General features: G+C 43.5%; 1 protein-coding gene across 1 annotated transcript in view; it reads left to right on the forward strand.

Moving 5' to 3' along the window:
- The window catches only part of itgb5 (integrin, beta 5), a 59,531-nt gene extending 45,926 nt beyond the window's left edge, over positions 1–13,605 (forward strand). Inside the window, exons 14-16 of the mRNA XM_080412874.1 lie at positions 1,795–1,920; positions 2,382–2,548; positions 12,943–13,605. Coding sequence (XP_080269000.1) covers positions 1,795–1,920; positions 2,382–2,548; positions 12,943–13,038 — 389 coding nt within the window. The 3' untranslated portion in view covers positions 13,039–13,605. The remainder of the gene's footprint in view (positions 1–1,794; positions 1,921–2,381; positions 2,549–12,942) is intronic.
- The last annotated feature ends 854 nt before the right edge of the window (positions 13,606–14,459 follow it).

A 14,459-nucleotide genomic window follows, 5' to 3' on the forward strand; every position in this document is an offset into this window, starting at 1 on the left:
AGGGTGCAATAACAGGCAGTGTAGGCCAAACCCCTCATTTGGTTCAAAGAACGCAGCCCATTAAAGTATGAAATTCTATGTAGCCCCCCGCCCCCTCGTTTCCCCTCTATAGGTGGTAAACCCCACCCACTAAACAAACATCGAACTCTACCTGCTCCTATTGAGCTTTGTCCCCCACGTGCCACTTTTAAAAACCTGGTTGCAATATAAGAAAACATTTGCAAAAGAAATACCCAACAACACCACCACCAGAAGAAATCAATTATTGGAGCACTGAGCTGAACTGGGTTGCATGAAAACACTTTGGGGTACAATTTGGGTGCTCGCTGGCCATCACCAAGTATTTGCCCTCAACTGCTTAAGAATGCCTTTTCCCTTAAGCTTTGTTGCTGCAAAGTTATTGTTTTTACTTAGAACATATTAAGGGACCTCTGTAGCAAAATTTTTTTTTTTACAAAAACAATGGCTGGCTTTTTGTTGCTTAAGGAGGAGGCACTGTACAAAGCCACATTCTCCATGACAGGAATAACACTAGTTATAATGATTGATGATTATAATAACTGCTTGGACAGTACAATATATAGGCACTGCTCGATAACTAAGTGACGCTTCTTCTTAACAGCTGGATTCCCAAATATACCGGTATACAGCATAATTGTAATGTTTTATTTCATTTCCTATTCCATACACTAGCAGCGTTTACTTTATTCCATACATTACTATTTCCGAAGATCATGTAGCAAGCTTTATTCACTGGTGCTGAATGGTCTAAATTGACTGTGGAATGCTGTGCAAACATCATTGGTGAAAGAAGTGGTAATTACAGCAAGACAAATAAACAATAGCTTTATAGTGTCAAATTATTGTACAAGAACAAATTATATTAATCAAAATGTATCCTCTAATGTACTAGGCATGATAAATCAGTTAAATGGAACTGCTGCAAACTGCAATGAAATGCAGAAAAATTGGCTGCAACAGCAATTTAATGAATACCTCCATCCACCCTCTCAGAGAAACAAACGGCCCACAGAAATATATAAGGGGTGGTATGTCTCCCTGTTTCCTTTCCTTTGCTTAATACGCCCTTAAAATGTTGTAATGTTCCAGAGTCTCAGACTTCTCAGAGTCCAGACTGTAATTTTTCTATAAGTCCTGGCATCTCCTAAAAGCATTTTCCACTTTGCTCCCAGCCCAGCGGGGAACACTTGACTAATGTCTGGGAATGTATAGTATTAATAAGTAAATGCATTGTGATACAGTCTAGTACAGAAGAGACAGTGGGGCTGGTGAATGTTAGTCCAGTTAAAACTATTTTCAGACAGTTGTGTGTTGCCCCCGCCAGCCCCTGGCCCAGATATGAGCCTTTTCACTGCATTCCCTGCTAGTATCTGACTGCCCTTAATGGTCTCCACATGTACATTCCGGAAACATTGTGCACAAAATAGAGGGGGGAGCTGGGGCAGGGGGTCAGGATGGGCCTGCTGACCTCACAATCCCTAATGGCCTTCAGATATTGTATTTGATTTAGATTGAGAGCTGAAAGCCCCAGTTTCCCTACCAGGGAAGGCATTCACTTCCCAATAGTGACCTCACAAGAAAGAAATGTGGACACTCTATAAAGTGTTTTCCTTTTTCTCCAATCAGAGCTAGCTTGCCCCCTCCCAATTTTTCCCCATCCTCTCCCTCTTGTTCTCTCCTTTTTCTCTCTTCTGTCTCTCTATTTCTCCCTCTCGTCAAAGCAAGCCGTTCATGTGATTGAAACTTTGTTTCTCCCATACTCTCTCCTTCCAGAAACCGACGACCACCAGACCACCGCTGTGCTCTGTGTGTACAAGACGGAGAACGACTGTGTCATGAAGTTCACATACTCTGAGCACGCCAATGGACAGTCCGTCCTCACAGCTCTCAAAGAGCCAGGTCAGAGCTCCCAACACTGTTAGAAGGAGAGAGGGGGTTAATAGAAGACCCTGTGAAATTATTTGAAACATTCCTTTGGCTGTTTTGTACTAAATAGGCTATCCTAGTTTAATTTATGGCTAATATTTCTAATAGGGCTGGGGAATATGGACAAAAGCTAATATCCTGATAGTTTTAACCCTATACCTCGATATCCATATTGTGAATATAAAATCATATGGTGACGATATTTAAAAAAATAGTTTTGCAAATAGCAGATCGGCTATTTCTGAAATGTTTTGAAAGTATAAAACAAGGCTTAACTGATTAAAATCAGGAAAAAAACACACCTTTGATGTAAAATTACATACATTGTTACACCGTTATCAAAAGGATAGATGCAAAAAAGCCAGTGGCTTATTTCCATTCCATATATTGCCCAGTCCTAATTTCTAACATCCTGTCTGCCCACCTTCTCACAGAGTGTGGCGGAGCACCTGACGCCATGACCGTACTGCTAGCGGTGGTGGGCAGCATCTTGCTGGTGGGCATCGTACTGTTGGCTGTCTGGAAGCTGGTCATCACCATCCACGACCGACGAGAGTTTTCGCGCTTCCAGAACGCACGTTCCCGCGCGAGATACGAGATGGTGAGGATGTCCCTCATGCTAATCGTTACATCCGAAACATTTTGCCCCCATCTCAGCTGCAGCTATTTAGGTTATGCAATGCTGTTCTAGTAAGCTGTGTTTGCAGCGAAAAGTACCAGCTCCAATTGCGAGGCACACCGCTTAAAATGAGGCACACCGAGTATGATATTTTACATGTGTAGCCCAGTGATTAGTTCATGCCCTTAGCCCTATTCTAATACATTTAGTTTAAGTCATTCTAAAACAGTTGACTAAGTTACAAATGTATGCCTTTAATAAATAGTTGTCCGTCATAAAGAGATCTCTAAATAAATAGGTTTTGGTAAAAGACTTATGTTTAAAAATGCATTTCATGGTGTGTTAAAAGGTTAAGTTCATTGGAGAGACAGTGGAAAAAACCCAATAACGAGTAGTCATGTAAAACAGGTGTGCCACTGTTGCTGGGTTTACTGAGCAAAGAGTAAACTAGTAGTAGTTAACGAGGTAATTGATGTGTTTGTCTTGATGCATGATAAAGTGGTGTGTGCTGATTGGGGACATCTCAATTGGAAGAGTGGGGAGAGGAGAGAGATTATAAAAGAGGGGGATGATTGCTAAACAGATTCACCTGTATGACCTGAGTGTTTGGCCTGACACAGGTTAGACTATACTAGGAGCCAAGTTGAAGCCTGCTGCTGTTCTGAGGCACAGTGCCTATTTCTAGCAGTTTGTATGACATGTTTGAGTTATAAAAAGTCTTACGTGAGTGTAAAAGTGTGTTTGTGCTGAGGGAAAAAAGTCAGTTAGTCGCTCAACACGAGGACACCATTGCTGAGTTTTAAGGACTGTTTGGAGAGTATTCCTGATGAGGATTGTACCTTCCGGCTGTTTGCTTCACCTAACAAACATTATCACCTCACAAACTATTCTACAGAACTGAACAAGAATTGTTAGTAAAGACTTTTGTGCGCTCGTTTGTCAACAAGGACTTCAAGGATTCAGTCACCCATCGCCCCATTGCTCCACCATCACCACGCTCAGGCCTGCAACGTTCTGTTTGGTGTGTATGTGTGCGTGCACGTGTGTGGGCCCACTGTGTGTTTAAGAGTATTACGGTATTCTGTGTTTGCTATTTAGGAATAGGGAAAGACATTTTGGTTTGAAGTAAGGTAATAGGGATTTTGCCAAGAAACTTAAAGGACATTTTGAGAGTCGGGTTTTTGATATTTGATTTAAGCGGTCAAGTGTGATTTTGACCCTAAAGTGTTAAGGTAATTAAAACACTCTACATTAGGTAGAGTTAATTGGATTCCATCAGGTTTAAAAGGCCTAAGGCCTACTGGTTTTCTAAACAAAGGTTTACCTTCTGTATCATTATTTGTTGTATGTCTATTTCATGTTTTTATTTCTTGTTAACTTTAAAAAAGGGTAAAACACATTCGGTGCAACCAACAACCCTAAGTAAATTTGATTTACATTTAAAGTGTTGTCTGAGAGAATTATTTGAAATAGGTCTACTGTCAAGTTATTCAGCCTTGTGGTTTATTCTATAAATACAGGGTTAAAAAGTAAAAGGTAACGAACTCAAGCACCCCGTTTATTCCATTCAACACGGTACCGGGGTGCTACATAAAATGGAGGCACTACTGAGATAATTTTCCTTTCTACTGAAAACAAAACTAGTAAACAGAGAGTTTAACTAGGAAATAGACTAAAAGCTTATCTCTAAAAACCCTTAGCTTATTAGTTTTGAAGTAGCAATTTTCAAAAACCCCTAACACCTTAACAGAATGGCTACATTCCTCAACTGGTGCAAGGGAGAAGGGTTAAACCCTGAATATGCTCTGTTAGTACATGACGTCCCAGAAGACACTGAATCGGACTTCATAATTAATACACTGGAAACTGTCAAAGCACTGGGTCGTGTGAAAGTACGGGGACGAACTTACAACCCCGAAACGCAATGTCTGACAGTTTTATGCGAAAGCCGTGAAAGAGTGAATCCTAAAGACCTACCCCCTAAGGTGGAGCCTGAGGGAAGAACAATGCCTTGGAGGCTTGCAGCTGGAGATGAAGAAGGGACAAATGTTGACCCCACACTCCATGCCAGTTCCCCAGAGGCCATAATCAGAGCTGTTGGGGACTTGATGGCAAAAACTGCTAAATCTTCAGGTGAAAATGTGTTCAGACGACTGCGAACTTTCTCTGGAGTTGTTCCAACCCCGGTCGGAGAGGAACACTTAGATAACTGGATAGAGCAAGCCCGTCTCATGGTCGAGGAAAGTGATCGGCCTGACAAAGAGAAGAAAATGCGAATTGCTGAAAGTTTGAAAGGACCTGCTTTGGAGATAATCCAGGCAGTGAGGTTTACAAACCCTCATGCCACTTCCCACGAATACCTCGAAGCCATAGAAAATACTTTCGGGACATATGAGTCAGGAGAGGAGTTGTATTTCACTTTTAGGATGCTAAGCCAGCACCCTGGAGAAAAAATGTCAGATTTCCTAAGAAGAATGGAAAGAGCCCTAAATAAAGTTGTGCAGAAAGGAGGCATGCCATTTGACTCAGTGGGCAAAGCTCGCCTGGAACAGCTCATTAAAGGTGCTACAGAGTCTGACATAATGATGCTTAATCTCCGACTAAGAGAACGGAAGGATCAACCACCTACTTTTCTAGAGCTGCTGAATGAAATTCGAGCGGAAGAAGAATATGAGTCTGCAAGACGCAAGTTGAATGCCACAGTGAAGCATGTTGGTATCAAAAGTGACCAGATTTCACAAGACCTGAGAGCTGAAATACGAGATTTGAAGTCACTTGTTGCCGAGCTGACCGGTACACAGCCAGTTCAAGCCACAAGTGTTTCAGAATCCGCGTCTGTGACTGATGACGTTGAAGACACAGACAGCAACGACGTAAAAGCCTTGAAAAAGGAAATGAGGAAGTTACAGAAACAGATGAAAGTAATGTCTGTGAAGCCCACTCAAGCTTCCACAGGACAAACAACTAACAAAGAGCCTCCCTCTACAAAGGGAGCGCGTCCATCTACCTCTAAATCGCCAGATGGTTATTTCTGCTACAGATGTGGAGAAGATGGGCACATTGCCACAAGATGCACAGCTCCTGAGAACCCTCAGAAGGTGATTCAAAAACTGATTCGTGCTCAGCGTGGCGCTAAACGTCCACCGAGAGAACCAGACGCCAGTTCTGAGGAGAATGATCAAAATGCTTTTGCAAATAAAAGTGCTGTGAAAATCATGCAAGCCCATTGCATTCCTGAAGGACTGATAGGACCACCCTCCACTACCTCAGTGAAGGTTAATGGGACCGATTGTGATGCCCTGCTAGATAGCGGGTCACAAGTAACTATCATATTTGACAGCTGGTATTCCAAACACCTGAAGCACGTACCTCTTCATCCTGTTGGTGGGTTGGCCATTTGGGGTCTCAGTGATTCTGCAGAAAGCTACCCATACAAAGGCTACATAGAAGTTGAGGTGGAGTTCCCTGGAGACCGCCAGGCCATAAACCTCCTTGCTCTTGTGTGCCCGGATCCTCGCTGCTCTGACCAAATTCCCATCCTTGTCGGCACTAATGCAAGAAAGGTCAGGCAATTAGCTGGTTTTGGAAAATCACCAGTCACTGCTCTAGATCACTCTCTACATGTGTGTGCTGTTGACTCAAAAGTGAAGCCACCATTGAGACCCACAGCAGCGCAGAACTGGGATGGTGTCGTGGCGGAAGTCAAGTGGATGGGTCCTGGATTTCTCATTATCCCTCCCACCAGTGAGCAAATCGCCAGCTGCAAAGTGGAAGAGATAAAGCCACTGGGGAACTATATCCTCCTGACTGAAGAGCCTGCTGATCTAGAGCTCCCCGCAGGTGTATTCATACAACCTACAGTATTGTTCTCCTCTACCCTGAACAAGAATAACTTTTCAGTGCTGCTAAGCAATGAATCATTGAAAGAGATCTCCATTCCACCTGGCACCGTGATAGCTCATATGTATGTCACTGATACTGTTACTGTGACTCAGAAAAATGGCTCAGAGACTCACCCAAACCTTGACCCAAATGTGTTTGATTTTGGGGACTCCCCAATTCCTAACGGATGGAAAGACAGACTCTCCCAGAAATTGTCTGAGAGAGCCAATGTCTTCTCACTTGAAGAATGGGATGTGGGCCTCGCCAAGGGAGTAGAACACCATATTAGACTCACTAATACCAAGCCCTTCCGTGAGAGATCCCGTCGCATCGCACCTGCAGATGTGGATGACCTTCGGCGCCATCTCCAGGGATTGTTGGCTGCCGGGATCATAAAAGAGTCTCGAAGTCCTTATGCCTCTCCTATAGTTATAGCCAGGAAGAAGAATGGGAGTGTGCGGATGTGCATTGATTACCGGACACTGAACAACAGAACCATACCGGATCAGTATGCTGTGCCACGTATAGATGACGCCTTGGATTGCCTGACTGGTAGCCGATGGTTCTCTGTCCTCGATCTACGCAGTGGATATTATCAGATCCCCATGGCCGAAGAGGATAAAGAAAAAACAGCCTTTATCTGTCCTCTAGGATTTTTCCAATTCGAAAGAATGCCACAGGGAATCACAGGAGCCCCTGCGACGTTCCAACGACTCATGGAAAAGGCCGTTGGAGACATGCACCTCCTAGAAGTGATAGTGTACCTTGACGATTTGATCGTGTTTGGGAAGACCTTAGAGGAACACGAGGACCGTCTTCTTAAGGTCCTTGACCGACTTGAAGAATGTGGTTTGAAGCTGTCTATCGACAAGTGCCAATTCTGCAGGCCACAAGTGAAGTATGTGGGACACATCGTCTCAGAACATGGCATTGCCACAGACCCAACCAAGGTGGAAGCAGTAGCTAGCTGGAAGCAACCCACAGATCTAAAGTCCCTACGTTCATTCTTAGGCTTCTGCGGATATTATCGCCGTTTTATCGCAAGTTACTCTTCCATCGTGAGACCTCTTACAGAGCTCACCAAGGGGTATCCTCCAGCTCAGAGAAGTAAAAAGACTAACAAGTCAAGAGAGAAGTCATACTACAAGGAATCAGAGCCCTTCGGAGTACGTTGGGATCAGTCATGCACTGATGCTTTCCAGAAGATCATCTACTGTCTCACGAATGCACCAGTGCTGGCCTTTGCCGACCCCACCAAACCGTACGTTCTCCATGTGGACGCCAGCCTCAACGGGCTAGGCGCAGTCCTTAACCAACAATATCCTGAGGGTCTGAGACCTGTTGCCTTTGCCAGCCGGAAGCTCAGCACTTCAGAACAGCACTACCCAGTTCATCAGTTAGAATTCCTGGCAATGAAATGGGCAGTTGTTGATAAGTTCCACGACTACTTGTATGGAGCTCAGTTTACAGTGAGAACTGACAACAACCCTCTTACATATGTATTGACAACAGCCAAGTTAAACGCGACTGGTCACCGATGGTTAGCAGCCCTTGCTACCTACAACTTTAACATCCAGTATAGACCAGGTCGGGATAACATTGATGCTGACTCGTTGTCAAGGAAAGATGAAAGAGGAGAGTGGATTGAGATTCCCCCAGATGGCATACAGGCGTTATGCAAACCCATTCTTTGTCAAGAGTTGTCTGGTGTTTCCCCCTACTGTGCAGAACAGCTGGGAGTTGATCCAGATGCCATCCCTGAATGCTACGCTTGCCCAACCCTCCTGCAGATTGGTGGTCTCGAGCAACTCAGTAGGCGAGATCTAATCAAAGCCCAAGACCGAGACTCGCTCATCTCGCCTGTGAAACAAGCTGTCAAAGATGGACAGATGTCGAAAGCCGTCAAGGGCGGGGGCCCAGTAACCTTGCTGAGGAGAGAAGGCCAAAAGCTGCAGATCAGGGAAGACCTACTCCATAGACTGATAAAGAATCCATCTGGACAAGAAATGCAACAGCTTGTACTACCAAAGGAGTACATACCAGCGGTACTAGCATCCTTGCATGATGAGTCTGGACATCTAGGAGTTGAGAAAACCACAGAGCTGGTTAGACAAAGGTTCTACTGGCCTAAGATGGCTAATGAGATTGACCAGTACATCAAGAATTGCGGCCGCTGCATAGCACGCAAGACTATTCCCCAGCGAGCTGCACCCTTGCAGCAGATCACTAGCAAGGGACCGCTTGACCTGGTATGCATTGACTTTCTGTCTCTTGAGCCAGATTCCCAGGGAATGTCAAGCATATTAGTAGTGACTGATCATTTCACGCGATATGCGCAAGCATTTCCCTCGAAAGACCAGAAGGCCACAACGGTAGCCAAAATTCTCTGTGAGAAATACTTCATCCACTATGGCCTTCCGGCCAGGATACATTCTGATCAGGGGCGTGATTTTGAGAGCCAACTAATCAAAGAGCTACTGAGAATGTTGGGGATCAGGAAATCACGTACGACTCCTTACCACCCCCAGGGAGACCCTCAACCGGAGAGGTTCAACCGTACCCTCCTCTCCATGCTGGGGACTTTGGATTCAAAACGGAAACAGAAATGGAGTCAGCACATAAGCCAATTAGTGCATGCATATAACAGCACCAGGAATGAGGCCACGGGATACTCACCCTATGCGTTAATGTTTGGAAGAGAAGCAAGGTTGCCTGTTGACCTCTGTTTTGGCGTTTCTCCTGATGGGGATGCAGAAGTTCCGTACCACCAGTATGTAGCTAAGCTAAGGTCTGACCTACGCAACGCATACCAGTTAGCATCAGACGCTGCAACCAAGAACCATCAGAAGAACAAAAGAGCACATGATAAACGAGTACGAGATCAAGTGTTGGAAGAAGGAGATCGAGTTTTGCTCCGAAACTATGGATTAACCGGCAAACACAAGTTGCAGGATAAATGGAGACCTGTTCCGTACATGGTTGTCAGTAAAATGCCAAATCTACCAGTTTATACCATAAAGCCGGAAAGAGGAACTGGAAAGGTGAAAACAGTCCACCGAAATCACCTGCTGCCAATTGGATACTTGGTTCGACTCCCAGTCGACACCGATGAACCAGAGCCTGCTCAAAAGTCTGTGACAAGGTCACATGGCAAACAGCCAGTGACCCAGACAGAACACAGTGATGAGAGATCTGAGTTACCAGATATGACATCATCAGACTCGGAGGATGAGGACATGGACATGTCGCAACCACGAGTTATGGATGGAGACCATGAGACAGGGAATGAGTCTTTGACACTACCTGAAACCCCTGTTCAGGAGGACCATCCTGTAATTGATGAGTCTCAAGCTACACTTCCTCTAGATGAGAATGTGGGAGATGCCAGGGCAATACAACCTGTAGGCCCTGATGTGGAACCTCCAGCTGGTTCAGTTCCCTTAGACCCTGTGGAGGACACAAGTCTAGAAGGGGAAGAAGAAATGGATAACCCTCAGTTACCTGTTGAGACTGAAGAGTTCTCACAGAGACTCCCACGGAGGGAGAGAAGACCAGTTGATCGTTTCAGTTATACTGAGTTGGGACAACCTTCCACTCAATCTTGGTCCATACTGAGTAAAGGAGCACTTGTACAGTGCAGTACCTACTTGGATCCAGACAGACTTTGTCACACTGTGTGGTGTCACCCCATGGCAAGATGTCCTGATTGTACAATGAAGAGGAAGAAGCTGCAAATGGTCTAGTGCCATGTCATTTGATGAGGACATCAAAATCTAAGAAGGGGGAGGGTGTAGCCCAGTGATTAGTTCATGCCGTTAGCCCTATTCTAATACATTTAGTTTAAGTCATTCTAAAACAGTTGACTAAGTTACAAATGTATGCCTTTAATAAATAGTTGTCCGTCATAAAGAGATCTCTAAATAAATAGGTTTTGGTAAAAGACTTATGTTTAAAAATGCATTTCATGGTGTGTTAAAAGGTTAAGTTCATTGGAGAGACAGTGGAAAAAACCCAATAACGAGTAGTCATGTAAAACAGGTGTGCCACTGTTGCTGGGTTTACTGAGCAAAGAGTAAACTAGTAGTAGTTAACGAGGTAATTGATGTGTTTGTCTTGATGCATGATAAAGTGGTGTGTGCTGATTGGGGACATCTCAATTGGAAGAGTGGGGAGAGGAGAGAGATTATAAAAGAGGGGGATGATTGCTAAACAGATTCACCTGTATGACCTGAGTGTTTGGCCTGACACAGGTTAGACTATACTAGGAGCCAAGTTGAAGCCTGCTGCTGTTCTGAGGCACAGTGCCTATTTCTAGCAGTTTGTATGACATGTTTGAGTTATAAAAAGTCTTACGTGAGTGTAAAAGTGTGTTTGTGCTGAGGGAAAAAAGTCAGTTAGTCGCTCAACACGAGGACACCATTGCTGAGTTTTAAGGACTGTTTGGAGAGTATTCCTGATGAGGATTGTACCTTCCGGCTGTTTGCTTCACCTAACAAACATTATCACCTCACAAACTATTCTACAGAACTGAACAAGAATTGTTAGTAAAGACTTTTGTGCGCTCGTTTGTCAACAAGGACTTCAAGGATTCAGTCACCCATCGCCCCATTGCTCCACCATCACCACGCTCAGGCCTGCAACGTTCTGTTTGGTGTGTATGTGTGCGTGCACGTGTGTGGGCCCACTGTGTGTTTAAGAGTATTACGGTATTCTGTGTTTGCTATTTAGGAATAGGGAAAGACATTTTGGTTTGAAGTAAGGTAATAGGGATTTTGCCAAGAAACTTAAAGGACATTTTGAGAGTCGGGTTTTTGATATTTGATTTAAGCGGTCAAGTGTGATTTTGACCCTAAAGTGTTAAGGTAATTAAAACACTCTACATTAGGTAGAGTTAATTGGATTCCATCAGGTTTAAAAGGCCTAAGGCCTACTGGTTTTCTAAACAAAGGTTTACCTTCTGTATCATTATTTGTTGTATGTCTATTTCATGTTTTTATTTCTTGTTAACTTTAAAAAAGGGTAAAACACATTCGGTGCAACCAACAACCCTAAGTAAATTTGATTTACATTTAAAGTGTTGTCTGAGAGAATTATTTGAAATAGGTCTACTGTCAAGTTATTCAGCCTTGTGGTTTATTCTATAAATACAGGGTTAAAAAGTAAAAGGTAACGAACTCAAGCACCCCGTTTATTCCATTCAACACGGTACCGGGGTGCTACACATGTATGTATGTTCAAATAAGTCTCAGTGCCAAATGTCTGTTTTTGTAAAACCGTGGAATTTTGACTTAAGGGCATACATTACATTGCGGTCTCTAACTAAGGCACATGTGGACCACATTCCTCACATCCATGGCTCTCTGTGGATTTGGACAGCAGCCGAATCTGATGTGAGGTCTATGGCTATAAATATTATCAGTGAGAACAGAACTTATGCGACACATCCGTTGTGGCATAAACATCATGTGCTGATTGAAAGCATCAGGCCCCTTGGACTGCTAGAGCTGTCAGTGATTGTTTTTTTGTTTGTTTGTTTTTTACGCTGCAATCCGGAACTTATTTTAATGAATAATCATTTTAGCCACTTGAACCATAGTGTCCCTATTCTTGGGCGAATAGTTGGTGAAAATGGCAGATCTACAAGCTCACTATGCAACATATTGTGAGCTTGTAAATATGCTATTTTGAAGAGATTTTGTGTAGCGGGGAAGAATTTTGCTGAGTTTCATCATGGAAAGGATTTTATTAAAGGGGCTACACCATGAATTTTAACTTTTTCTTCTTTTTTGTGTGTTTTTGGTCTCCCCTACCTCTCTTCTATCCTCAAAAATACCCCAGTTTGAACACTCAGGCTTTCACAGCAAATCTGGGGTTTTCTGTAAATTGGTCTCAAAACAGGCCAAACTGATTTGGTCCCTGACATGACGTCACGTCAGGGAACAATTCCTCCCGTTTTTCAGTTCCAACCAAAAAAATAAAAAATAAAACATATTTTTATTTATTTTTATTTAATTTAATTTTTTTTCTTATTTTTCTATTATTTTTTTCCACACAGAACCAGGAGATAACATGCATACAAACTGGCTCAATAGCGCCCGTGCCAAACAGGACAATGTGGTATTGCAGGTGAAAGTGCTTTATAAGCCAGAGAGAAGTTAGTTGGAATGAGTATATCTGAGGCTTGATTTAGGCTCAAACCTTTTGAAAAATGTTTGAGGGACATAAACAATATGATATTAAATATTATTATTATTTTTTTAATTCATGGTGTATGCCCTTTAAAACTGCAATCCAGAACTTTTGCAACACGCTGTGAGCTTGTTGATCAGCTGTTTTAGCTAAATGTCATACGACAAAGTATATAGGGCTTAACTACCTAAACCCTATATAGTTTGTTGACCGGGTCCTCCAGGGCTCTATACATGGTCCCCTCCTTTTTTCAGTGGTCAAAGGGCCATCTAACATTGTGTCCCTATGTCTCACTTTGCCCCCAGGCCTCCAACCCGCTGTACAAGCATCCCATCTCTACCCACTCAGCAGAGACAGACTTTAACATGTACGGAAAGTCCTACAACGGGGCGGTCCACTGATCTCTCAGCCAGAGGGGTCAGGGCACGGCAGGACCGGTCCAACTGACTTAACTCTGGAGATGTGGCATGGAGGTAGATAGTGAACTAAAGCACACCCATCCCTCTGCACTGCCAAGGACCTGATAGCAGAAGTGAAACAAACTCTCGACTGTGTTGGAGGGGAAATTGCTGCCTTTACTATTTTTTTTTTCTTGTCTGGAGGAGAATCCAGCTGATTGCGGAGATGTGACCTGACTTCTGTTTTAGTCTGGTAATGGCGACCGAACTCTGCAATTCGGAGCAATGAAGCATGGACCCCCCATGGGTGTTCTATAAGAGGAGAAAACTGACAGCTTGAGTGCGTTTGTCAACTTTTGCATTAAACGATAGCTCACATAAAAAAGCAGTTTGTATTGTACAGAGCAGGCAAGGCATTGGCCTATATTTGTATGTATATTTTTTTAAACGCTGAAAAATGCCTTTCTCACTACCAACTATGCATCCTACAGTGCTTCCTTCTCTGCAAATGGACATTCATACGACATCAGAGGATTCTAGATTCACAAGTTAATTAAAAGGAAAAATACATATTTTTGAAGTTGATTATGATGATATTGTGGTACTACTAACATTAAATGAGTAATAGACTTAACCTCTTACCCATGTTTTGCACAGAGAATACTAGGAATCAGTCTCATAAAGTGACTTAAAAGAATCATTCCTTTTTTTTGTACAACTGCACGTACACTCACTTCACTTGGTCCTTATTGCAGGATAGCAACCCTTTTAACCTTTACGCTCTTCTCTTAGTAATCCTCGGTGAACAGGGGAAAAAAGTACAGGTTAGATGCTGTATAAGCCCTAACATGGTTAACTGCCTGGCATCCCATTCTCAGACACCATGGTAGAATATTTGCTCCATTATATCTAACTGGCATACCATAGAGCATATCTAATATGGAATATACGCTCTCCATGCTGTTCTTTGAGATCTAGAGAAGTAACTATGTAAAGGCCTTTGGGTTCACTGGGAAGTGTGCAGAGGACTGCGTTAGTTCCCCAGTGGCATGATGGCCTGTCCACCCTGCCTTCTCAGGGAGGAGCAGAGACACTGAGGTTTCTATGGGGTGGTGACCAGGGTCATAAATCCTGACACAACTGTTCCCACAGGAAGAGGTGGGTACTGGAAATGGCACTGGTGATCTAACCGGTTTACAGGATTAGCCGGGATGGATCAACTTTGGGGTGGTGAGAAGGGTTTTCTGTTGCCTATTTGTGATGGTCTTAACAATTTTGTGTGTGTGTGTGTGTGTGTGTGTGTGTGTGTGCGTGCATGGGTATAAGTAGTACATAGTGTATGTAGGCGTGCTAAATGCAGTATCCATCACTTCAAACTCTCTGTCGCCTAGTGTTTACTTGACTTCCTTCTTTATCTTGGCACA

This window comes from Gymnoscopelus braueri (genome assembly GCF_963280865.1).
Source record: "Gymnoscopelus braueri genome assembly, chromosome: 18".
NCBI lineage: Eukaryota > Metazoa > Chordata > Actinopteri > Myctophiformes > Myctophidae > Gymnoscopelus > Gymnoscopelus braueri.